This window comes from Gopherus flavomarginatus, chromosome 3 (assembly GCF_025201925.1).
Source record: "Gopherus flavomarginatus isolate rGopFla2 chromosome 3, rGopFla2.mat.asm, whole genome shotgun sequence".
NCBI lineage: Eukaryota > Metazoa > Chordata > Testudines > Testudinidae > Gopherus > Gopherus flavomarginatus.
In genome coordinates this window covers 35560016-35587466 of record NC_066619.1, presented here as the reverse complement: position 1 = coordinate 35587466, position 27451 = coordinate 35560016, and the positions used below count along the sequence as shown (strand labels likewise).

At 42.6% G+C, this 27451-nt stretch overlaps 1 protein-coding gene across 1 annotated transcript in view; it reads right to left on the bottom strand.

Moving 5' to 3' along the window:
- MTREX (Mtr4 exosome RNA helicase) overlaps nucleotides 1-27451 on the bottom strand; it is a 90426-nt gene that overhangs the window by 34180 nt on the left and 28795 nt on the right. Inside the window, exons 16-18 of the mRNA XM_050946889.1 lie at nucleotides 6209-6359; nucleotides 3305-3477; nucleotides 2810-2878 (exon numbers count right to left, since the gene is read on the bottom strand). Coding sequence (XP_050802846.1) covers nucleotides 2810-2878; nucleotides 3305-3477; nucleotides 6209-6359 — 393 coding nt within the window. The remainder of the gene's footprint in view (nucleotides 1-2809; nucleotides 2879-3304; nucleotides 3478-6208; nucleotides 6360-27451) is intronic.

Here is a 27451-nt window from a genome sequence, read left to right as displayed (position 1 = left end):
GAGAAGACTTCCTGCAGCTGGGCTCCAGGAGATAAGGAGTGTGGGTTTCTGGCCCCCCAGCTAGGCTCGAGGGCGGAGTGGGGAAAGAGCAACAGAGAAACACAAACTGGATTGTCATAGGGGTTTCTTTAATTCTGTACTTCTGGGAGAATGTGTGTGTGTGTGGGTGTCTCTCTCTCTCTCTCTCTGCATTGCTGCTGACAGGTATTTTGAAATAAATTACCAAAATAACTGAAACTGGTACAGTGTTATTTTGATAAATAAAATTTGTAGAATTTTAAAATACTGTGCACAGAATTTTTTTTTTTTGGCCACAGAATTCCCCCAGGAGTATATTTTTGCCAGAGTCACCTGACAATTAGCAATCCAGCATTCCAGAGCTGAAGACAAATAACTTTGGTAACCAAAAAGGTCTAAGCACTTTTGGTCTTTATAATGTGGAGTCATGTTTGAATGGTGTTCCCCATTACATTCACTCACTGCATCCACGACCAGTGAACTAGAGGCAGGATGAGAATGTAAGAATTCTGAACCCCTAGCTGGGACACAATATTTTTTACCTGCTCTTTTAGCTGTTGAGGATAGGGAGAGTTGGGGCAAGGAGCATGCAAGGGCAGTAGAAGGAGTCTGTCAGATCATCTGACAAGTTCTAATAGTTCCTTATTTATGGGAAAGCTATCTGCGCTGATGATAAAGTATCAATTTACGTTGGGTCTCTTGAACTACTTCTAATGGAATCTGGAGAGTGTGTCTACTACTCTCTTCATCAAATCCTGGAATCGCTTGATGTCATTCACTAAGTTGGTGAGGGTATCACAGCCTCATCTGGGGAGGATGAGGATACATTAGTCTGTGGAGTTTCACCCAGTAGCTGATGAGGAAGCATCTGTGCAGACTCTTGAGTCCTGGATGTTGAAACTTGCAGTACCAAGATGTGTCCAGGACACTAACTCTGGCTGTACTGGCACTCTTGGTACCAAAGAAACAGTGGCAGATGGTACCAAATTCTTTGAAGCCAACTGCAGGGACCCAGAAGCACCTCATCAGGCTCTGATGGTACCAAGGACTTGTGTACCCAATGATGGGTATTGTGTGTCTTTAACATGAAGGGCATCTTGGTACTGAGGTCGTTTGAACCCTTCTCAGAAGCCTTTAAGGGGTACAGGGTCTCCAGTACAGAAGGCCTTGTAGAAATACAGCCTCTCTGAGGATATCTAGCACTCCTCTTGGATGAGGCTTTCTCCATTTCACCCGAAAGTCTGTCTTTCAAAGATCTAGAAAGCGAATCAACTGTTGAGACTGATGGGGCACTGTGGGAACTTGAAGGCTGGTGTTTGGACAAAGTGAACATTCCATTCTGAGGAGCTTAAGTTTTGTTTTTGTCCCTCTTGGAGTGACTCTTGAAGTTCATGCAGATCTTGCACTTTGAAGGCATGTGCGTGTCCCCAAGGCAGTGGATACAGTGCAACTGGCCATTACTAACTGGGAAGGATTCCAGCAAGTGAGGCAATGTTTAAAGCCTAGGGACTTAGGCACACCCCACAGGGAAAAAAGAACAAAACAAAACAAAACAAAAAACTACACTTTGAGAGGACCTCCCCCTACAATGGGAGGGAGGGGAGGCAAAGCCTCGATCAAATGAGAGAAAAGAATTCTCAAAGCTAACGAAGTAAACACTAAACTACAAGAGCTACAAAGAATAAAACTGGAATAAAAGAAATTTAATATCGAGAACTAAAACTTGACAAGGTGAGAAGCTGCACAGGCAAGCACTACCAACTGCTCCGTCTCAGGTTGCGGGTGGTCAGTCTGTCACAACCCTATGTAGCCTCAGCATAGAGCATAAGGATAGCTACAACATTTGTGAAGACTGAATGCACGTTGCTGTGAAAAATCTCTAACTGAATGTTCATGTAGCCTCAAGTGGAGCACCCACAGGGACGCTATTCAAAGAGGAACTAACATTTACTGCTTCACGGTAATTTAGGAATTGCAGATGTGGTGAAAATTTGCACCCAACATGGTGGAAAAGTGTTTGCAAGAATCTCCTCTAGGGAGGTCATGCAGCTTGTGGCAGTGTTTCCCTCCACATTTTCCAAGCCTATCTGGCCCTTTTGGTATGTCTTCTTTCCTTGCCTCCTCCTCCCCCATCAAACTCTACAGTGAGCTATTAAAGGAGGATGTTCCTGTGGTTAGGGACTAGCCTAGCAATTCGTAGACCCAGATTCAATTCCCTGCTCCACCAGGCCTCCTGTGTGACCTTAGGAAAGGTTACTTAGCCTCTCTGTGCTTCAATAACCCATCTGTACAATGGAGAGATTTATCTTCAGCGGGCAGTTGTGAGGCTAAATAATACAGTATCTATATCTTGAATGCATCTCAAAGTCTCCTTCCTGACCATGGATTGCTTAGGATGAAGCTGTAGTGCACCATGGCTCTCAGCAGCCAATTCGAGTAGCTTAAAAGGTCTGGTATTATTCAATACACTGTCACAGTGTCCAGGATAGACTCAAACAGGACACCACAGATAACTCCATCAGTTAACAGGGGACCAGCTAAAATAAAAAGATAGATCTTCACCTAGCTCCCAACTACCAAGAACTTTTTTCTTTCCTCCTTCAGTGTGAAGAGTTTACAAAGGCCTGGGCCTTTTGTAGCTTTTCTAGCAAAGGGGCCGACTTTTTTTTTTTGCCTGTGAAAAACAACTAAAAATGCAGGTTTTTATACCTCCATTTCATCTTTCTACACATTTAGTTAAAATATGCATCTTTTGCCAGTGAAGGAAAAGAAAAAAAGTGTATTATTTTACCTTAACATTTGATTTCTTGGAGAAGTTAACAACCACTCCCCAACCAAAATCGTCATCTTCGTTTTTTACCTGAAAAGATGAAAGCATGTTATAAAAATAACCCCTAGGAAAAAAAAAGCACAATGACAAGTATACTTTATGGATTGCTGTTTGCAGTGCTGTAGTCATGTTGGTACCAGGCTATTAGAGAGACAAGGTGGGTGAGGTAATATCTTTAATTTAACCAGCTTCTATTGGCGAGAGAGACAAACTTTTGAGCTACACAGATCTCTTCTTCACTCTGTTTATGGATTGTTGTGATTTATAACAAAGCTGACTTTGAAGCAAACCTTATTAAACACTCAACCCTAAAGGAAGGTTAGAGAACTACAATTAAAGTCAAATTTACTATTCACCTGTGATTAATAAAATTTTGCCAGAGAATCAATTGGCAAGTAGACACAAGCCTTGAAAGTTTACTAGGCAGGGGAAGATGATAGAAGAAAAGCAATTTACCTTTACCAGCCTGCCTGGCTGTAAAAACGGCAAGCAGTATTTTGGCTTGTGAATATATTCTTCAATTTCTTTACCCAGTTTAGCAAGCTGCTGTCGGATTTTATAGTAGATGACCACACTTTCCTCATTTGGAATTTCTATTTTGTTGTACTGTTCTTCCAATTTATTTACCTCTGCAAATAAAACAATCTTGTGTAAATGTACAGATTCACACATTATCTTAAACAATATTATAGCAAAGACTCATTCACAAAAATACGTAGTTAAATAGTATTTGAATATCACTTTCAATACAAGTTTTCTATTTAAAACAAAACCAAACTAAAATATAACCCCTTTTCAGAAAGCTTGATATCCACAAGTTTGTCCTTTAATATTTAGCTGCAAATACAATGAAAGTTATAGACCAAGAGGTCATATTTAAAACACATTCATCATTATGGTCATAGAATATTAGAGTTGGAAGGGACCTCAGGAAATCATCTAGTCCAACCCCCTGCTCAAAGCAGGACCAATCCCCAGATTTTTTACCCCAGTTCCCCAAATGGCCCCCTCAGAGATTGAACTCACAACCCTGGATTTAGCATGCCAATGCTCAAACCACTGAGCTATCCCTCCCCCTGATTTATGAACTAGCTTTGTAGAAATGAGGGGATTTTGGATATTATTTTCCCTGCAATCCCTGGCTAATGGCTGCACAAGTGTCCTGTTAGGACCCGAGATGGCCAAATTCATTTGCAAGAGGGATCACTGTTCAGCAACACAAAACACTCCCTTCTACCTCTCACCTACATACAGGAGGCAGCTGCAAGGTTGGTTGCATAGTGCTTAGAACAAAACACAGGACCAGGAATGAAAAGCCTGAGTCTGTTTCCCATTTCTGCTAGCCCTGTTGTGACCTAGTAATACCCTCTCTCTGTGCCTCATTCCCCTCCCCTCCCCTCTCTGTAAAATTGGGGGCGGGGGGGGGGGATAGGGGGAAAAATACTCTCCTGTCTTTGTAAAGTACTTTGAGATTTACAAGCCTCAGCTGACTGGGCTGCTGAATATTGAAGAGGTTGTGGGACTACAGTGAGTTCTGGGCTTAAGCCCTAAGTTAGTGGTGCCAACAGGTTCCTGGAAGGCCTACATGCCACCAGAGGGGAAGGAGCTGGTGAGGTACTCACAGACTCATCTGGTGCAGATGAGGATGAAGGTGTCCTCTATGGCTCACCAGTCACTCATCTTCCTCTATTACTGACCTCTCAGACTGAAACAACAGCTATGGGTTGTTTCCAGTGGAAGGCCAGTAGTACATGCTGATCTCCATGAGACCCCAGGGATAGGGTACAAGGTAAGCAGATGCCAGTCCAAGATAAGGACTTCTGTGGCAGACATACTCATACTGGGATAAAGTCCTAAATGGGTCACAGAAAAACCAGCATGAGCCTTAAGCTCCATTCTTGATGACACTGGGACAGTGACTGGGGCCTCAGGGAGCCAAGGAATAACCACTTCTAGGGAACATTTATTGAAACCTATAGTGAAGTAAGAGAGACAGAGTGACACAATATCAATGGAGACCAACCAGAATAGATTCCTCACTCCTCCCGGGGTTAGAGGGAGCATCGGCAGAAGCTGATGTCAAAGGAGCCAATACTGACAGATTGGGAGCAAGGAAAACTGCTGGTGCTGTGCCTTTTCTGCTTCCTCTCCCAGCCAAGGGATAAAGAATCCTGACATGAAGAAGCCAAAGCTCAGTGAGAGTATGGCCTGTAATATACATCCATAGAATGGACTGCATCTCCAGCCTTAGTAAGCCGTACTCCACTTTATAGAGTTAATTGAAGTTAAGGTGTCTACAAAATTCTAAAGCACAGTATGGTTTTCGGTATAATAATTTCCAGGAAGCACCCAGATTGCTCTCCAGCATAGTTTTCTGAAGCAATGCTGGACTCTAAACTATGGGAACAAACATTTGTGCATGTCTATGGGTGTGAACTGTTCTCTGAGAAATGCACATCATATGCAAATACTGTCTTAAATGCTACCCCTGCAATCCAACACATACAAAGTTCAATGGGGAGCCAAAAATCAAATTCCAACCCTGGTGTGGATCTACTATTTTCCCCATTTAATGCCACTGAAGAGGTAAATTTCTCACTCTTCACCGGTAGATGAAGTAGATACATCTGCTGTGGTTTTGGGATTCCACTGGGTAAAGCTCCTGGAGAAGTTTGAACTGTCAAAAACTGATTGACAAGAAGCACTTTGGAAATTAATCTTGGCTCATGGAAATATCATTTAAAGCAGGCAGAACATGGCTCACAAGGCTAACCACTCAAGGGAGTAGAAAACAAAAGCCTTGTTTCCATCAGGATTTTGCTTCACAGTTGACCAATTTTCCAGACTATTTACAAAGCCTTACTAGAGTATCTTTTTTTTTTTTAAGGTGTTTTTGACACCATAGGACTTAATTCTTTTTTAGATACTGAAATATGCTATTAGGATTAATTCAGTCTCACTTATCTATGTTTTGAACATGAACAGAAACCTTGTTTGCATCTCCAATGAGCCCAAATACACTTTTTTGTTTTGCTCCTCTTCCTCTCCTAGACATTTGCAATATGGTGACCATCCTTGTATAACCTGTTCACTGGATATCTCCAAAATCAGTAAATTCTGTTCCTAAAATAGACTCAGGTGCTATCACAGAACACCCTGAAAACTCTCTCCTGTACATAACCATAACAGCAAGTGCACTAAGCATTCTGCTGCCAAGGAAGGTGAGGCTGTACAGTACTAGAATCTCTTGGTGGATTCTCATTATAAACATAACACTCTCTCAGCTATCCAATCCCGCAGTTAAAGTATCCTTGACACAGTCTCTCACATGGTTAAGTATGCGATACACATAATACTTACTTTCTACTACTCCTGGAATAGCTCTGTAGTGTTGAAACTGGTAGAAGGATTTTTCTAACATGTATTCAGGGTTAATTTCCTCTACTCGGAGTAAGTTCAACACCATGTTGTATGTCAAGTGAAAAGCACTGTTCAGAGGATCAGCTGAGCCCTAAAAAGAAAATATTCCCCCACACAAAATATTAGTTATAGCACAAGCTATGCAATCACAATATATTTGATACAGTGTCTTATGTGAAAAATTATTAAACTGGTGCTTTGTATATCTTTGGATAAAGGTTTTATAAACTCCATAATATTTTTCTAGATCTCACATCAGATCCTAACTAGCTGTATGATGAACATCCAAGAAATGTAACAGTACTTTACATACCATTGTGATGCAGGTAAGCTTGCCAAGTCAGTGGCAATCAGAACCCTTTAGATAAATTGATCCTAATAAACTCAGGAGAATGATTTATTTTTAAAAAATATAATCTAGTGTCTCTTAACTTCTTTAAAAAAATTATATACATACATACACACTGTTTTTTACCTCCCTACCATATCTTTGTAATTATTTAGATACAAACAAAATCTTTATCACAGCACACCATCTAAGAAAGAATATTTCCTCTTCACTTACCAAAAAAATCTAACAAGATAAAGCCTGCGGGATTGGTCCCCACATTATACACACACACAGGCAGCTCTGATATTTGCTCTGTTATGCTGCTAGGGATTACTTCTATAATAAAGAATAGGACCCTTTTAGATGGAAGGTACTTTTGTGCCACATGCAACGCCTATGTTTTGGAAGGTCTTCACAGCTTGTTTCACTAGGCCAGTGAAGTACGGGCGTGTTATATCAGTAATTCGCTTGTTTGTTAGGCAGGTCCAGAGAGGCATTCTTGACTCAAAGGCTGAAATTCACAGAAAGCCAACTTGCGAGCTGTGTTTCCCTCTGAGGAATACCCCATTTGCCACTGAAATTGATATGCAGCCTACCAACCATTAAAATAGCATAATACTTTTAAGCCATTTTCCGTTTTAATCTCCTAAGCAGGACCGCACAACTGATGGCTCTGCAGCACTTGACAGGTGTCTCTCTCAATTTGTAAGAGACTGAACAGAAATTACATACTCATCTACACACGCGCGCACACACACACACACACACACACACACACACACACACACACACTTTGTGAAAGTGAAATATGAGGTCATCTGATTTGATGAAAAATATTCAATGGCTAAAAACAGACTGGCAGTGACAAAAAGCAATGCTTTTAAATGAATTTATTTGTGAAAGGAAAATGAAATGAAGACAAAAACTAGAAGACCACTACATTTGCTTTAATACCATGGTATCAAGATTTAATGGAAAATTATGTTTCCTCCAAAAGTATTAACTGCACATTATACCACTGTAGACTGTTACTTATTGGCTTTCCATAACTTAATTCTAGAAGCTGCAACTAGAAAATTCACATAGGAGTCTGATTTTTGCATTCATCCTTTGAAGATTTAACATTTTCTGCCAACTGGTATCAGTATCTATTCTGAATTTCCTAATAGCAGCATAGTTGCTGTGGAAACTCTGAAACAGGCCATCTGAGTATGTTCAGCCCCATTCTAACTAGCCATTACTGTAATTCAAACTCCTTATACATTTTAAGAAGAATTTGAGCATCAATGAGTAAATCATAATACTTACTAGAACTGACAAAAATATTTATCATATTGGTGAGAAAATAATTAGAATCTAAAACAGTGTTACACATTTGTGAAAACCTCTATCTATATCTCCTCAGAGACTTCACTGCCATAAAAAAGTAAAGGTTGGTCAAGTAATTCCTATCAACAGAGTAAACATGCAGGGACTCAATAGTTAAACCAATGTCCACATCCATGGCATCCTCAAATGATATGCTTTTACCACTGAACCATCAAGAACACACATTCACAGACTCCTTTGCTCCATAACTCTCTTTCAATTCCAACATGTCATCCATAACGCATCTATCCATTTCCTTACAATCACACAAAATTCACAATTTCAATTCCCATCTCAGGTAGGTTAAAATATTTTCTTTATAGTCGTAGAGTGTATAAAAAGTCAGTGTATATGAAAAGTATAGGGATAGAATTAAGGTTGTACATTGATGTTTGATTGTGACAAATTACACACATGCACTGGGGTACGTTACACGTTGGAATTAAAAAGGAATTTTGTTGGGCATTTCAAGTAGGCCTGCCAGTAAGCTTGAAGTGTTATGACTGAACACTTTAACCTTTGCTGAAACAATAAAGTAAGCTTCTCAGAGCTGAACTACAAGTTTTAGACTGGCACAAAGGAAAGAGAAGTAGACGATTTCAAGATCTAAGTTGCCATTGCACCTAAATGGGTTATTTTGATTCGTTTCATTCATTCATGCCAAAAAAGAATGGAAGACTAATTCCATTAAGCAGGACACTTAAGCACATTCTTAGCTGCTTTGCTAATCGGGACGTTAATAACAGTATATTAAAACAATTTTCATGCAAGTGTAGTAAGTGTGGACAAAAACTGAAGCTATAATATATATATTTAAAAATCAGATTTTTTTAAACTTTAAATTGGATTTTTTAAATTTAAATTAAACACATATTTTAAAATAAACCTATTTAAATTAAATTAAAAATTATAACTTATGTTAATACCTAAACATGCTGAATCTATTAAAATAATTTAAATTGATTTTTAAAGATAGTCAGACCACTGAACTGGTGGTAATCATTGGCTAAGGACCTAGAGCCAGAGTTTACCGAAGTGCTAAACCAGCTTTTACCAGCAGTAACCTCTTCTGCAGGTGAATATTTTCTTAATTTCAGAATTCTAAAGTAGTTCAGTTCAATAACTAGATCATTCAAAGTTAAAAAACCAAAGGGAGTTGAAAAAGCAGAAAAGATGTGAGAATGAGATCTACTAATTCTAAAATCTTGAAGGACATGGTGACCAGAAACAATTGGTTCATTTCACCAAATACAGATAATACTTCCTTTGTTTAATAAATCAGTTAGTTTTAAATGCAAAAGTTTCTGATAAATGTACTGAATACATACAAAAAGCTTAAGAGCTTCATTTAATAAAAAAATTAGAATGCTATTTTTGTGCATTATAATTTAAATTTCCATCCAAATAAAGCTTGATACAAATCTCAAGTTAAAAAAAAATTTCATAAATATTAATTACATCATTCACCATTTTAAAGCAAAATAAAACACAAAAATGAAGAACCTGAATAAATGTAAGTTGAGCTATATAACACTTAAAGAAATGTATATATATATGGGTACTTCCTGAAGAGCAAAAAAGAACCAAATTTAGCGTAAAGGCTATACGTAGGTGCAAATCAACGTTTTAATGGTTACCAACCAATGAGAATAAACCTTTCTTGGAAAAGAATTAAAAAGTACAAATGCAGAGAAAGATTAAAACTGATTATTTAAATCAATCTACAGTACTCTCTGTTTTACTATTTTAAGTTTATTATTTTGTTTAATGTTAATGTATGCTAACAATATTTAACAACTACTGTAACAGTCCTTTTAGATAAAAGATAAAAGTCATCTTAATCTAAAAACAGTTGAACCTATGTCTTGTCTCATCTCCTACTGATTCAGGGTTCAATATCCACAAAGACATATTTTCACCACACATTATAGTGAAAATGAATGATACTTAAAACTTAACTGATAATAAACAGGATTTATACAAATTACAACTGAAGCGTGACTGTCTTAGCACCAAAATATAAAGACAAAACTTGCTTATGTGCACTATACAGAACATCCAAAGTCAACAGAAGTACAAGGATTTTGACATTAAAATGTATCAGACTATGTTTTTGTTATTCATTGCATAAGATTTAGTCGGAAGAAGCAGCAAGGCTCCAAGATGAATCTGGAAACAGTGGATCTAGACTTATTTTTCCACATCTATTTAATACAAGATCAAAAAATTTCTAACACATCCCAAAAACAAAGCAATAGTAAGAACCTTACAGAAATTTCCCAATTAGTCACTGCCATCCTATGGGAGAAATATCCTCCACCTGATCAAAGCAGTTCACTCAGAGGGATCCAGAATACAGACGCTCCTCGGGTTATGCAAGATCTGACTTACGCAAATTTGCACTTACGGAAAAAGTTCCATAAGCCAGAAATAGGATTTTCGAGTTGTGGAAATATTTGCATAACGTACGGGTATACGTTTCCAGCTTACGCAAGAGTCACACAAGGCTTTCTGGAAAGGAACGATCGTGTAAGTCGGGGGGGTGGGGGGAGTGGCATCTGTACATTGAGAAGAACGCACATGCAGCTCTAGGCGACAACAAAATACGTTCTAACCAAATCAAGTAACAATACTTTGCCTTCCAAGCAAAGACTCATTTGATTGTGTTAACCAAATTCTGGGACTAGATCACAGTGGTACATACGTAGTTACTTCTTTTTAAAAAGGAGACATCAGCCTCCTAAAGTTCAGAGAAAGAAGTACTACTTAAATAAGACTACAAATTGCATATTTAAAATAATTAAAACTGGCAGTTTAGAATCACCTGCAAGCTGCTACCACCAGCAACAGCGTGTCACTGTGTGAAATGTCATCAGTATGGCCAGACCAATGACAGCTAATGATTGCAAGGCAAGCTTTATAGACTGAACTCCTGGGAGAGGAGCTGGAGCTTGTACAGATTTCTCTCTTCTGAAATAGTAGACAGAGAATGGAATGGCTAGAGAACCCCTGATGGAGAGGCCAACAAATCTGCAACAGAATATTCTTTAACTAAGGGTTTGTTTACACTTGAACACCACAGCCACCCACAGCTGCAACTGAGCTGCTATAGTGCTTCAGTGTAGACACTTCCTATGCCAATAGGAGGGGTTCTCCCATCAGCAAGGATATACACCTCTCCAAGAGATGGTTTCTTCTGTCACCATGGCTCTGTCTACACCAGGGGCTAGGTCAGCCTAACTATGCCACTCAGGGGTGAGGATTTTTCACACACCTGCTTGATGAAGCTGGGTCAACCTAACTTTCCGGTGTAGACCAGGCCTAATTAAGGGCTGATCTACACTAGGAATTTACATCAGCATAGCTATGTACCTCCAGCATGTGAAAAATACACATCCCTTAGAAATATAACTACGCCAACTGAACCCTCAGTGTAGACACTGCTAGGTCTTCTATCAACCCAGCTACCTACTGCCTCTCGGGCAGGTGGATTACCTACAACGATAGGAGAACCCCTCCTGTCAGCATAGGTAGTGTTTACACTTAAAACTCTACAGCAGCGCAGCTGCAGCTGCAGCTGTGCCGCTCTAGTGGCTGAACTGTAGACATACCCTGAGTAATGAAACAAGGAGGTTACACCAATATTAAATGCAACAGGGCCAGATTCTCTCCTGTACTGAAATTCCCTGTGCTGGCTTTCTCATTGTTAGAGAAGTCTAGGGACTTACACCTGCGGGCTGTGGGTCCCTAACGGTACATCTGACTTGCAATTCAAAAACCCGCAGCTGGCCCAAGCTCCTGCTCACGTGGCTTGGGCTAAGGGGCTGTTTAATTGCAATGTAGACATCTGGGTTCAGCTGGAGCCTAGGATCTAGGTCTCTCCGAGGTGAGAAAGTCCCAGAGCTTAGGTTGCAGCTAGGATTGCCAACACTCCAGGATTGGCCTGGAGTCTCTAGGAATTAAAGATTAATCTTTAATTAAAGATTATGTCATGTGATGAAATCTCCAGGAATACATCCAACCAAAACGGCAACCCTAGCTGCAGCCGTGAGCCAGAACATCTACACAGCAATTAAACAGCCACGCAGCCAAAGCCCATGAGCGTGAATCAGGAGGCATGGACCAGCCACAGATGTCTAACTGCAGTGTAGACCATAACTTGGGGGACTCACAGGCCATCTGAGAATTAACAGAGGGCTGCTTTGCTCTACTCTGCCCTCAGCATGTCTTCTCCTGCCCTCTCCCACAATGCAGGGGGGGTGTTGAGGATGGGGTAGAGGTTGGCTCTGCTATTATCTAAGCGTGTTGCTCACCCACTTAAGGGGAATTATCAGATGGGCAACTATAGCCAGAATAAATCTACAGATTACAAAACACAAGTCAACCAACAGCACTGCCAGATTTACTGTCCTGCTCAAAAAAACTGCCCTTAATATAGAGTACTACCTTTGTCTTACACTCTGTAAAATGTAACTTGTCCTAACTTGGTGAACACGCGCTATCTAAAAGGAATAACCTCAGCGCTCTCAAATAAACTATTCCTTTAAAAAAAAGGCAGGAAAACAAACCAAGATAGTTTGCCACCACAATATAGTATTAAAATAAGGGTTAGAACATACCAATATATATCTAGCACATCTGCATATTTACTTGAAAGGTTTTTTAAAGATCTTTGTACAGAAATATACAGCAGAGTGGTATTTGATCTACACCTTTTCAACTAAAACCTGAAACAGCAATATTTTGATCTTTATGATTAATGACTAGTGTTAAGATCTTTAAATAAGGTCATTCATTTAATTCATACATTGTTTATGAATGAACAGAAAGAATGAATCATATTCTGGGGTAAGAAATTTCTTTTCGCCTCTCTCACAAATGTATCTCTCCAAATTTTAAAAATCTTTGGTTTCTCTATATTTTAAGATTTAGCCTTGTACTAAGTGATGATAGAGCTTTAAGTTTCTAACTAAAGCTGCCACTTCTTAAACCTGAACATGTAACTGTAGAAAATTTAATATTTTTCCTCCTGAAATTTTAATAAAAACAGTTTTAAAAGAGCACAAAGTATTTCTTAATTTTCAAAAAAAATACATTTTACAGTACCATTTATAATAATTTCTTGGAAAAACTAATTGATTAGTTTTTACCCTAGTTTATGGCTGTAGACATCTCACAAGCGATTGGCTGGGGCACAAATTTGTTTTGTGTGACTTTTAAATTTATTTAGAATAGTTTTTGCACCCCAATCCTTGACGGGGGCCACTTAGGGATCTGGGGCAAAAATCTGTCTGGGGATTGGTCCTGCTTTGAGCAGGAGGTTGGACTAGATGACCTCCTGAGGTCCCTTCCAACCCGGATATTCTATGATTCTATGTGGATTAAACTTCAGGCCTACCTAATCTTGCTAACACAGCTTTGCTGCCCATTTTTAAACAAACACACACTTGAGAATGAACAAATATGAAAGTTTGTCCAGTGCCAAATTCTTTTCCATCAGTGAATGCAGCTTAAAAAAATTAAATATATTACTCAATATTTATAAATGATAGCTACAAAAACATGTAAAGTAACCACAAAGACAGGATAGTAAGATCAACAGACAATATAGCAATTCTGAGAAAAACAGTATTTCCAGAACAGAGAGCCAAATTTTTGAACCACATGGCCAGAAAACTGAAGCAGACTGGTAATCTTGGTTTAACTTTTTAGTGTTTCTCTTTTTTCCTTAACGTTCTATGAAGGCAAAGTTACAATAAAAGGTTAACATACTACAGTGTACATCAATTGTTCTTGATTTACCAGTGTTAAAGGTCACCACAGGCCATCAACTCACCTAGAACTGGTGGGCATCACCTGTTAAAATGCTAGCTCAGATGCATCCTTGCTAAAAGACTGATCACTCAACATCTGCAGCAGCCAAGCACAAACAGATGCAATCAAGTGAGCCTAAGAGCCAGCTAACACTGGACACTGAACACCTTTAGGAAAATATAGTCTTCCAAAAACACACTTGCAAGTCTGAGAATAGCATCTCAGAAATTAACGACCTAATTGAACTGACTTAAAAATTCTTAGGACAAAAGCAGTTGTCAACATCAGTAACAGTCAGCTAAAGTCATTATGTTCATGTTTTCCTGATAAAGAATGCTAAAAGCCCAGAACATAGCAGCATACAAGATTTTCTATAGGAACAATGCAGTCAAAAATTATCTGAAAATTATATCAGCTAATTGTTGTACTGCTACTATGCATCTCAGGGTTTTGAGCTGGTGTCCATCTGTGGCTCTAGATCAGGCCTGCACAACATACGGCCAGCGGGCCGCGGGATTCAAAAGGCTCTGAGCTGCTCGCAGCGGTGGGGAGCTTAGAGCTCTTTAAATCCCAGCTGCGGCCAGGATTCAAAAGGCTCTGGGCTGCCCGCAGCGGTGGGGAGCCCAGAGCCATTTAAATCTCAGCCACGGCCGGGATTCATAGGGCTCTGAGCTGCCCGCAGCGGCGGGGAGCTCAGAGCTCTTTAAATCTCAGCCACGGCCGGGACTCAAAAGGCTCTGAGCTGCCCGCAGCGGGGGGAGCTTAGACCTCTTTAAATCTCAGCCGCGGCCGGGATTCAAAAGGTTCTGGGCTGCCTGCAGCGGCGGGGAGCCCAGAGCCATTTAAATCCCAGGCACATCAGGGATTCAAAAGGCTCTGGGCTGCCCGCAGCGGCGGGGAGCTCAGAGCTCTTTAAATCCCAGCCGCAGCCGGGATTCAAAAGGCTCTGGGCTGCCCGCAGCGATGGGGAGCCCAGAGCCATTTAAATCTCAGCCGCGGCCGGGATTCATAGGGCTCTGGGCTGCCCGCAGCCGCAGAGAGCCCAGAGCCCTTTCAATCTCAGCCGCCAGGGCCGGCTTTAGGCCAATTCATCCAATTCCCCTGAATCAGCCCGCCCCTAAGAGGGCCACATGCCCAAGCCCCAGTACGGTGTACCGGTAAAAGCCAGTGCGCTGTAGCGGGGTGACCCAGCTTCCCCAGGGGGCAATTTAAAAGGCCTGTGGCTCCCAGGCCCTTTAAATTGCCACCAGAGCACCACTGCTGGAGCCCTGGGGTAGGGCTGTGGGGGCTATTTAAAAAGTCTGGGGTTCCCGTTGCTTCTACTGCCCCGGCCCTTTAAATAGCCACTGGAGCCCCACCACTTCCCCAGGGTTCCCGTGGCTATTTAAAGGGCTGGGGCGGTAGAAGAAGGGGAGCCCCGGGCCTTTAAATACCCTCAGAGCCCTGGGGTAGCAGGGTGCTCTGGGGGCTATTTAAAGGGCCGGGGCTCCAGCTGCCTCTGCCGCCCCGGTCCTTAAATAGCCGCTGAAGCCACACCACTTCCCCAGGGCTCCCTCGGCTATTTAAAGGGCTGGGGAGGTAGAAGCAGGGGAGCCGCGGGCTCTTTAAATAGCTCCCAGAGCCGCACCCCCCTGCCTGAAGCCAGCCAGTCCTGCACTCCTTTGTCTCCAGCCCTGCCAACCCATGCCACACCCCCCGTGGCCCTGCCTGAAGCCAGCCAACCCATCCCACATGCCGTCTCCAGCCTGCCCCACACCCCTTGCCCAGCCTGCAGCAAGACTCTACCTCCAGCCACCTCCCGCCCACCTCCAGCCAGCCCCATAGGCACTGGTGCCCTGTAGTTCCCAGGGAAGTAACCCTGCACACCTGCTTCAATGAGGTGGGCAGGGAGCAGCTGGGACCCACACGTGCACCCTAGCACACCCTCAGGGAATGGTGGAGCTCATTTCTAGTTCAGATACATCTTTTTAAAATAGAACTTTAGGTAGGGTTAACATACATCTGTACTTTCCCGGACATGTCAGGCTTTTTGGATCTTAAATCGCCATCCAGGAGGAAAATACGGACGTATGGTAACCCTGTTGGCACAAAAAATACATACTGTGGCAGAACTTTTTACAGGGAACCGGTTGCTCAGAAATGAAAGGCTTTTTTTTTTTTACGTGTTTTTTTTTTTTTTCAGTCATCCCTGCTGGGGCCCCGCCGAAAATGTTTGAATTGGGCCCCGCACTTCCTAAAGCCGGCCCTGCCAGCTGTGGACGGGATTCAAAGGCTCTGGGCTGCCCACAGCCGTGGGGAGCCCAGAGCCCTTTAAATCTCAGCCGTGGCCGGGATTCAAAGGGCTCTGAGCTGCCTGCAGAGATTCTCGGCAGCGGCTGAGATTTAAAGGGCTCAGGGCTCCCCGCCGCCACAGGCAGTCCAGAGCCCTTTGAATCCCGGCGGCGGCTCCAGCGGATGCGCTGGGGCTGGGATTTAAAGGGCTCGGGCTCCCCTCAGCATCAGGAGCTCTGGGCCCTTTAAATCCCTGCCCCAGCCCCACAAAGCTCCGGTTTCCCGCAGCCGCCGGAGCCCCGGGCCCTTTAATTTGACCCTGAGGGCTCCCAGCCAGCTCTTCGGCTAGGAGCCCCTGGCTGATTTAAAATCAAGCCTGCGCTAGATTCACATGCGGCTCTTCAGAAATTAATATGAGGCTCCTTGTATAGGCACCGACTCTGGGGCTAGAGCTATAGGCACCAACTTTCCAATGTGCTGGGGGTTGCTCACTGCTCAAACCCTGGCTGTGTCAAAGGCCCAGCCCCTACTCCACTCCTTCCCATCCCCTCTCCTCAGCCTGCCACGCCCTCGCTCTTCGCCCCCAGAGCCTCCTGCATGCCACAAAACAGCTGATCAGGAGGTAAGAGGAAGGAAGGGGAGGCACTGATCGGCAGGGCTGCCGGTGGGTGGGAGGCGCTGGGAGCGGGGAGCTGACGGGGGCTGCTGACATATTATTGTGGCTCTTTGGCAATGTACATTGGTAACTTCTGTCTCCTTCTCAGGCTCAGGTTGGCCACCCCTGATCTGAGCACTAAATAGGCTGTTAAGCATTTATTGTTAATAAAATATAATTAACTGGGTTGTGTTTTTACTGGCAAACAGATGTAAACCGAAAGCCAAGTTAAATAAAACTACAACCTTTCAGGGCTAGGGAGTTCTCACCATCTAGATTGAAATGGGAGAGGTCTCCCAGTTTTTCATCTCTTAGAGTGACCCCTTATTTTCAGTGCTAGAGCTTTTGTTTGTTTTAAAAACTGGAGCCTTGCCTGACCCACAACGTGAGAACTGTTGCTCTTGCATTACAGTACTAAATATTGATCAAGCCTACATTTGCAGCTCTGCCAGATCTCCAAGGCTCAGTTACTGGACTAGTTTTCTCTCTCATATATATATCTGAAAGTGAGGGAAAGGGCAAAACAAAAGCAAGTCACCAAATTTCCCCCCTCTGACCATGTGATACAAGAGTAAGAACTCGGCAGGCAGCTTCCCTGAAAATTATCCCTAGTATCAATCTTTTAAAATGCTTTCATGGAGAATGTAAGACATTATCTGGAACCAGCTTACATACATACTAAGAGCTCTTCAAAAACACAAAATGAAGTAGGTCTGATCTTTTGAGTAAGGGCATGTCTTCACTAGCCATGTTAAAGTGCTGCTGTGGCAGGGTTTAACGTGGCTATGTAGTCACAGCACCAGTGTTGGGAGAGTGCTCTCCTAGCACTATTTAAAAAAAAAAAAAAAAAAAAAAAAATCTCCTCCAGGAGTAGAATAGCTACCGGCACTGGGAGCGTGGTGCCCAGTGCTGGTGCACTGTCTACTCTGGCACTTTACAGGGCTGAAACTTGCAGCGCTCAGGGGGGTGTTTTTTCACACCTCTGAGTGAGGAAGTTACAGCGCTGTAAAGTGCCAGTGTTGACAAGCCCTAAATACACTTATACGCACAAAGATGTGCCAAATACTTAACAGAATGTGTTTTAGCCCATAATTAACATGCTAGGCTGCCACTACTTCACACTGTTGATTTTATTTGACTTCTCAGTTTCTAGACATAAGCTAGATAAGTTAGCTTCCAAAAGTAAAGAGAGCAACATCACTATAAGACAGAACACTTTCAGGAAGTTTAAGATTATTTGTCATTTTCATAATGAGGGGACACAAGTATGCGACCCCACGTTCTGGGTGTCCCTAAGCCTCTGACTGCCAGATGCTGGAACTGGATGACAGGGGATGGATCGCTTGATAATTGCCCTGTTCTGTTCATTGCCTTTTAAGCATTTGGCACTGGACACTGTCGGAAGACGGGATACTAGGCTAGATAGACCATTAGTTTGACCCAGTGTGGTCATTCCTATATTCTAAGTATGATGCATGTTTCACTGTGCGCAGAGTCATCATTCTGGGTTACTAATTTGTACACGATGGAGGAGAAAAATACTTTCATCTTATGAAAAATGGTGAATGACCCCTATAAAAACATGAACTAAAGCCACTAACCATAATGAATTCACTGAAAGGTAGAAATCACCAAAATAATGCGAGTTATGAAATCCAGCAGGCAGTTTTCCTACACATCAGTTATATTCTGTCATAACACTAAGAACAAGATCTTAGGTGAATTCAAAAAGAATTGTTCTTTTATACAGGTAACAGGGACACCCTGAATTGCATTAGCAAGGATTACAATCCCTTTCCTCCCACCTCCATCCCCAAAGTAGGGTGACCAGACAGCAACTGTGAAAAATCGGGATGGGGATGGCAGGTAATAGGAGCCTATGTAAGAAAAAAACCCAAAAATCGGGACTCTGGGTCACCCTACCACAAAGAACACAACAAAAAACCCTCCAGGGTCACTAAAAACAAAAACCCTAAAGCAAACCTCTAAGGGGGGGGGAGAGAGGGGTGGGTGAGAGTAATAAAAGAATTTCCATATGGGCAAGTGCAAGGTTTCTTACTCCTTCTTCTGAAGCATCCCAGTACCAGCCACAGTCAGGATACTAGACTAGAAGGACAAATGGTCCAGTCTGGTAAATCAATTTGTACATTCCTATGGAAGATGTTAAAGCTCTTGTGTTTAACCTTTAAATTGTCCCCAGTGAGTAAAACATGGCAAAAAAGTAAGTTTAATGTATAAACATATCAAAATCCACAAAACAGGAGTTTAAAAAAAATGTGAAAACTGAGTTCATTAGAATAAAACAAAACCCCAGTGACTGAGGTTAAGTTATGATCAACAGACTAGAATCTTCTTAAAATGAACAGAAGTCTCTCTCTCTTTTTTATGCACACTCCCCACCAGAAACTAATTTTTATTATAAAATTATGATTGGACAGATTTGCCAACATTTTGGCCATTTAGTTCTTCTGAGGCACATAGCTCAGAATAACAGGTTTAATTAGAGCAGCAACAAAACAGTTAACCATCCAAATTCCACCTAATGTGCTATATGCTGTCGTCTAGCAACTTGAGTGCAAGCACCAGACACAGAAGCTGCATCACTAGCTTTTGGTTGTCTTCCTATTCCCCACTGCATATGCATTTGTCTTGCTTTGTCTTTAAAAAAAAAAAAAAATTGAACTTCAATTAAAAATAACCCTGAGAACTAAAATATTTTATTTAACTGACTTTCTTCATAGACAAGAATGCCATTTAACAAAAAAACTATGAGGCAATAATTCTCCCCTTATTTGTTGTGTTTAATAATTGTTTAAAAAAACAAAAACAAAAAAACTTGTTTTGTGACAAATAACGAGCAAAACAAAAGACCCTAGCAACAGAATTTCAAACTCAAATTTGTTGTAGCTTTGGCAGTAAAAACAAGTAAATATGGTAAATTTAAAATTAAGGCCTTGATTTAGAAAGGTATGTAAACATGTGCCTAACTACTTTAGGCAATTGAGCAGTGCCACTGAAATCAGCGGGACTACTCAGATACTTAAATGTGTTTATGCAGCTTCCTGAATTGGGGCCTATTACATCCTCCCTATCTAATGAGCATAATGGACATAAGCTCAAAACAGTACTGCAAATAAGCTTAGTAGTATTTCATCACAATAAAAATACAAGAAAAATTACAAAATCAAAATTTTTGAAGAGTGAGTAAACATTTGTTATTTTACCAAGAACTGCGTCCTTGTCACTCCAGCTTGGGCAAATTGTTGAGCAACACCCAAAGCAGTGGAGATGTTACCCCTTAACCACCCCAGTGGCCCTGTCACTATGTAATTCATGTCAGCCTCTGACTGGCAGGTCAAGTTCTCTAGCAAATTAGGATATGGTACATTTTACATATCGTGCCATCAAAAGTGGTTTATAGTTAAATGCGCTACATGTCAAACCAGACTTCAAGGCTGCAATTAAGTTGGTGTGCTCAGCAGATGTTTATAAATGGACAGTGTGCAGTTGGAATGGTTCTGCTCTGGCAGCTTATGCCTCACTTGAAGTCTCTTGGTCTCGCATATGGTTGCATCACAAGCAGTGAGATCAAACACAGATAATTCATATTTATCACTCAAAATCAGGAGTAAGGAGTAATGAAGTACAAATGCTATTCCTCTGTAAACACCCTTAAAATATTAGAAAAAAAAATAAAAAAATAGAAGTGTACTGTTTTAGATGGGATGGAAAACCAAGGACATTGAAGACTCCACAACATTTTCATCAGAGTAAAGATGTCAGCCATAATGTTCTATCCAAAGTCCAATTCAGATAATTACATTTTGCCTCAGAAAATTCACTACAAATTCCAAACAAATAACATCTTTCCCTTCCTGGACTACACTGCCACATAGTACTGCTGTATGCTGTTAAACAATTACCACATACCATCGGAGAATTGGCTAAACCCCACGATCACTGATTAAGGGAATGGAAAGAACAATATTGTCCTCGCCTTCAGTAGCAGCCGTGTACAGTAAGGAGGCGCACTAACTCCCCACTTCAGACAACACCATCTGTTTTGTGTTTTCAAAAAGAATTTGTACTGGAGCTATAATCCCAGGTTTTAATCCTTACCAGATAGCAAAGACTGCAGTACAAATTCCTGAGCCGTTAGATAGAACAGATATTGGGAAATACTATACTGGAAGCAAAGAACAGGAGAAACCCCAGTATAATTACATGAACCCCCAAGTCCCAAAATTAGGAAATCCATTTATTTTTGGAGTTTTCCCTTTATGTTGCTACAAATACTGCAGAGATGTCAAAATAAAACCAAATTATTTTAAAGCCCAGACCAAATATTTTAAGAAGGAAGTAACCAAAATAACAACCAATCACCACTTAGGAGTCTCCCGGATTTACTTAGTACCCTGAATAGTTAATTATACTTGCCCAGGAGGGTTATCAAATTAAAAACCAGAATCCATATCCTGCTCTAATTCGTGAGAGCACATTTACAAGTTGTTGTTGTTTATGATTTAGTCCAATTTAAAATCGTATATGTGAGGAAACACGCTTATGAACATAAGAAGTGCCATATGGGATCAGACCAGTGGTCCAGCTAGTCAGTTTTGTATCTCTGACAATGACTCATACCACATTCTTCAGAGGAAGGAACAAGAAAACCCATAGGGAGAAATTAAGGAATAACCTGGGCATAAGGGAAGATTTTTTCCTAACCCTAGTTTGTTTGAACCTTCATGATTCAGGGGTATACAGACATTTTTTTTCGTAGCTAATGTAACTATAGATAATCTCAGTATCCACCCCATTATATTAAAAATAACACTTCTTCCCTTAGTAACCTCTTGGCCCCAATGACATTTTGTATCAATCTGTTCTGCAGATATGCTTTATGTAAAGAAAAAGTATTTCCTTTTATCAGTTTTAAATTTGCTGCCATTCAATTCAATTGAATGTCTGTCTGTTCCTTCCATTATTGAAAAGAATAAACAGGAGTATCTCAATTACCTTTTCTGTATCACTCATTTTATATATCCGCATCAACTCCCATCTAAACTAATTACTGCCAATGTTTTAATTTAAAGCCAATGATCAACTCAGAAAATAAAGTGCTTATGTTCTCATGTTTCTCTAGATCAGGGGTAGGCAACCTACGGCACATGTGCCGAAGGCAGCACACCAGCTGATTTTCAGTGGCACTCACACAGCCTGGGTCCTGGCCACCAGTCCGGGGGGTACTAATTTTAATTTAATTTTAAATGAAGCTTCTTAAACATTTAAAAAACCTTATTTACTTTACATACAACAATAGTTTAGTTACATATTATAGACTTAGAGAAAGAGACCATCTAAAAACATTAAAATTTATTACCGGGACGCAAAACCTTAAATTAGAGTGAATAAATGAAGACTCGGCACAGCATTTCTGAAAGGCTGCCGACCCCTGCTCTATAGATACACAAGAAAAAAAAAGTTTTAAGTCTAATTGCTCCTTCTCAAATCACTGATCTATATCATTTGTAGTGATCCATAAAGTGGTTTGTGAACATTGCCTCAGGTTATGTAGGAAGAATAAATTGGGCCCCTTCAATTAAGTGCACAGAGATACCATAAGAGAACTTTGTGGGTGGTGAGTAGAGGGATAGAGAAAAATGTGTGATTGTGCAAGGCTTCTGTCCTGGGCATTTTGCTAGAGTAATAATATGTGAATTAAAATAAAATTAAACAAAAGAAGACTAGACAGATTTCTCGGCTGCTTCAGGATGAACAAGCCCTGAGCTGCCAATTGAATCACTGAAGATTCTGCCAGGGAGCCAGATGCAGCCAATGGTATACCGCCTACAGCTTGGCATTACAGCTCTGAACATTCCATACACAAACAACAAAGAAAGCAAAATACTGGATATTTTATCTGGCTAGATTTTAAAATAAATAAGAATGTTTTCTTTCAATTTTTCAATCCATGTAATTTTTCCCACGAATAAGTAAGTAGATGCTAAACACTGATCCACTCAAGTCTGAGTCTTTCTAGTATACTTACATAAACACGTTTTTATTACAAAATTAGTCATTTTCCTCCTATAATTATGCTAGGATTTTCAACTTTCATGAGACAAAAAACAGAAGTCCTGATTGCTTGAGTTCAATAAATACCACAATGCTCTTTGTGAGAATACTTGATAAAACTGGTGCCTTAGCTAAATTTCAGCTATGGTAATTCCACCCTGCCTTCAACTGCCATTTAATCTAGAAGAAACATTTTTCAGTTCCTACTTAAATTAATGCTGCATTTCTCTATTAAATAACTGCTGTAATTCACCCCAGTAATGGCTGTATTTCTATGGTGGATGAAGCAATTTCTATGCAGCTGGTACAACAGTTTGAGTTTATAAAACATTCTGGAATTTTTTGGGATGAGACACAATATATAAATACATGATTATTATTTAATTTATACTACTTAGAAGTTCTCCAACTACACTGTCCACATTTAGTTTTATTAAACTGTGTTTGTTGATCAATTTGACAACTATCCACTGGTCAAACATGCTCTGGATAAATAACATTAACTATATTACAACTGACTCATTCTCCTGCTACTGAGTTTAAGAAATAAACCTCACAAATGTTTATCATAAGAACATGCTCAAAGATTTGGACTGTTTTTGAAAAAAAGTCATTCAAAGTTTATGGTTTGTTTTCAAAAAAACAGCAAGAAAAATATTTTACACAGTATTTACTCCCGACAGAATTCTGTGCCCATGTGGGGGCACAGAATTCATATGGCCCACATGTTTTTGTGCCTTCTGTGCAGAAAAACACAACAGAAATCTGCGGGAGGACACGGATCTCTTCCCTAGCAGCCCAAGCAATACGTCTGTTCCAGTATGCCTGGAGCAGCTTCAGAAACGCAAATCACTGTGGGGGAAAGGGGGTTTGTGTGCATGCCTGCAGGGGAGATATTGATCGCCGTCAGGGCATGTGGCTGACCAACAAGTGAGAGAGACTCTGAGCTTGTCTACACTGGCAACACTAAAGCGCTGCTGCGGCAGCACTTTAACATGGCTTGTGTGCTCATGGCGCAGCGCTGGGAGAGAGCTCTCCCAGCACTCTTAAAAAAAAAAAAAAAAAGACGGTTATTCACCTTTGTAACTGTTGTTCTTCGAGATGTGTTGCTCATATCCATTCCAGTTAGGTGTGCGCGCGCCACGTGCACGTTCGTAGGAAGACTTTTACCCTAGCAACACTCGGTGGGTCAGCTGGGCGCCCCCTGGAGTGGCGCCGCTATGGTACCGGATATATATCCCAGCCGACCCAGCCACCTCTCAGTTCCTTCTGCTGGCTACTCTGACAGTGGGGAAGGAGGGTGGGTTTGGAATGGATATGAGCAACACATCTTGAAGAAGAACAGTTACAAAGGTGAGTAACCGTCTTTTCTTCTTCGAGTGATTGCTTATATCCATTCCAGTTAGGCGATTCCCAAGCCTTACTTGGGCGGTGGGGTCGGAATGAGATGTGGCAGAGAGCAGAACCGCTGAGCCAAAGGCTGCATTATCTCTAGATTGTTGGACCAGAGCATAGTGTGAAGCAAAGGTGTGGACTGAGGACCAGGTAGCTGCGCAACATATTTCCTGGATTGGTACATGGGCCAGGAAAGCGGCTGATGAAACCTGAGCTCTGATAGAATGTGCAGTGAGATGGCCCGAGGGAACATGAGCCAAGTCATAGCACGTGCGGATGCACGCCGTCACCTAAGAGGAGATCCTCGGGGAGGAGACAGGTAGGCCTTTCATCAGGTCAGCCACTGCAACAAAGAGTTGGGAGGATTTACAGAAGGGCTTCGTCCAATCGACATAAAAAGCGAGCGCCCTACAGACATCTAAGGAGTGTAACTGCTGTTCCCGTCGGGATGAATGAGGCTTCGGGAAGAAGACCGGAAGGAAGATGTCCTGATTGGTATGGAAGGCCGACACCACTGTAGGGGGGAACGCTGGATGTGGTCGCAACTGTACCTCGTCCTTGTGAAAGACAGTATATGGTAGGTCCACCGTAAGCGCTCGAAGCTCGGAGACTTGTCTGGCAGATGTAATGGCTACTAGGAAAACTGTCTTCCAGGACAGGTATAGCAGCGCGCAAGTTGCCAACGGCTCGAATGGCGAAAGCATAAGCCTGCTTAGGACTAGGTTGAGGTCCCAGGTAGGGGCAGGGTGGCGTACTTGGGGGTAGAGGCACTCCAGGCCCTTCAGAAATCTAGTAACTAAAGGGTGAGAAAACATGGAGTGGCCACTCTCTCCTGGATGGAATGTGGAGATGGCCGCCAAGTGCACCCTCAAAGAAGATACCGCCAGGGCCTGCTGCTTAAGGGACCAGAGGTAGTCCAAGATAGTGGGGATCGGGACCACAGAAGGAGTAGCATTCTGCGTTTCACACCAGTAGGAGAAACTTTTCCACTTGGCCAGATATGTTGACCAAGTGGAAGGCTTTCTGCTACTCAGGAGTATATGTTGTACCGGAGTGGAGCAGTGTAACTCCGACCTGTTTAGCCATGCAGTAGCCACGCCGTGAGGTGAAGGGTCTGCAGGTCCGGGTGGTGGAGATTGCCGTGGTCCTGCGTTATGAGGTCTGGGTGGAGAGGCAGGGTAATTGGGCTGGCTATGGACAGGTTGAGCAGTGTGGTGTACCAGTGCTGTCTGGGCCACGCTGGCGCGATCATGATTAGGTGTGCTCTGTCCCTGCGGAGTTTTATCAGGACCTTGTGAACCAGTGGGAACGGCGGGAAGGCATAGAGCAGTCGGTGCTTCCACGATATGAGAAATGCGTCCGAGATCGATCCCAGTGAAAGACCCTGGAAGGAGCAGAACGTTTGGCATTTCCTGTTCGTGTGAGAGGCGAATAGGTCTATCTGGGGAAAACCTCACTTCTGGAAGACCAAGTGAATAACGTCTGGTCTTAATCGACCATTCGTGACACAGGAAGGATCTTCTCAGCTGATCCGCCAGAGTGTTCCGAATTCCTGGGAGAAAGGACGCTACCAGGTCTATCGAGTGGGCTATGCAGAAGTCCCAGAGTCGGATGGTCTCCTGACAGAGGGGGGAAGATCGAGTCCGTCCCTGTTTGTTTATGTAATACATGGCCGTTGTGTTGTCTGTAAACACTGAGACACAACGGCCGTGTAGATGTTGCTGGAATGTCTGGCACGCCAGACAGACCGCTCTCAGCTCTTGGACATTTTTGTGAAGGGCTAGTTCCTGCGATGACCATAGGCCCTGAGTACGAAGGTGTCCGAGGTGAGGCCCCCATCTGAGAGATGACGTGTCTGTCATCAGGGACAGTGAGGGTTGGAGCAGATGGAACGGTAACCCTGCACAAACCAGGAAGGGGGTTAGCCACCAGTTGAGGGAGTGTAGGGTGCTCGGGGGAATGGTGACTATTATGTCTATTGGGTCCCTGCCCGGACGGTATACCGAACTGAGCCACTTTGGAGAGGTCGAAGGCGGAGCCTGGCATATTTGGTCACATATGTGCAGGTAGCCATGTGACCTAGGAGACCGAGAAAGGTGCGAGCTGAGGTCGTCGGGAAGTTCTGCAGACCTCGGATGATTGTTGCCATTGCCTCGAACCGCGGTTGAGAGAGGTAGGCCTTGGCTAGAATGGAGTCCAGTGTAGCTCCTATGAAGTCTAGCCTTTGCGTGGGGACCAGTGTGGATTTCTCCGTATTGAGCATCAGGCCTAAGCATGTGAATAGGTCCCTGACAATGCCTACATGCTGCGTGACTTGTGTCTGCGTGACTGATGAGCCAGTCGTCCAGATACGGGAATACGTGTATCCGACGTCGGCGGAGGTGTGCGGCGACTACGGCCATACACTTTGTAAACACCCTTGGGGCCGTGGAGAGGCCAAAGGGAAGGACCGTAAATTGGAAATGCTGACAGTTGGCTACAAAGTGAAGATACTTCCTGTGCAGAGGAAAAATGGCGACGTGAAAGTATGCGTCCTTCATATCGAGGGCAGCATACCAGTCTCCAGGATCCAAGGACGGGATAATGGTCCCCAGGGAGACCATGCGGAACTTCAACTTTATCATGAACTTGTTGAGGCCTCGCAGGTCTAGGATAGGCCTGAGGCCTCCTTTCGACTTGGGGATCAGAAAGTAACGGGAGTAAAACCCACTGCCCTCTTCGTCCTTTGGTAACTCCTCTATCGCTCCTATGGCGAGGAGCGTCTGCACCTCTTGCAGGAGGAACTGCTCGTGAGAGGGGTCCCTGAAGAGGGACTGGGTTGGAGGGTGAGAAGGCGGGGTTGAAACAAATTGGAGGTGGTATCCTTGTTTCACCGTGTGTAGGACCCAGAGGTCTGAGGTCAATTGGGACCACGCCGGGAGGAAGTAGGAGAGGCGGTTGGAGAAGGGAGGAAAAGGATCCTGTCCTGAAACTGGTACTCCGTCCTCGGGCATACCTTCAAAAGGCAGACGCTGGTGGTTTCGAGGGACCATGGTTTTGGCCCCCTTGGGGTCCTGACTGGCGTCTATGCCCACCCTGCCCGCGCCGTCTGCTAAAGTCTTGCCTGTGTCTGGGCACAAAGTACAGGCGGTGAGTCTGGGGACTGAAAGGTCTGCATTGGGTCACAGGTGTGTGCATGCCCAAAGAACGCATGATGACTCTATTGTCTTTCAGGCTTTGTAGCCTGGGGTCAGTTTTCTCAGAGAACAGACCCTTACCATCGAAGGGCAAGTCC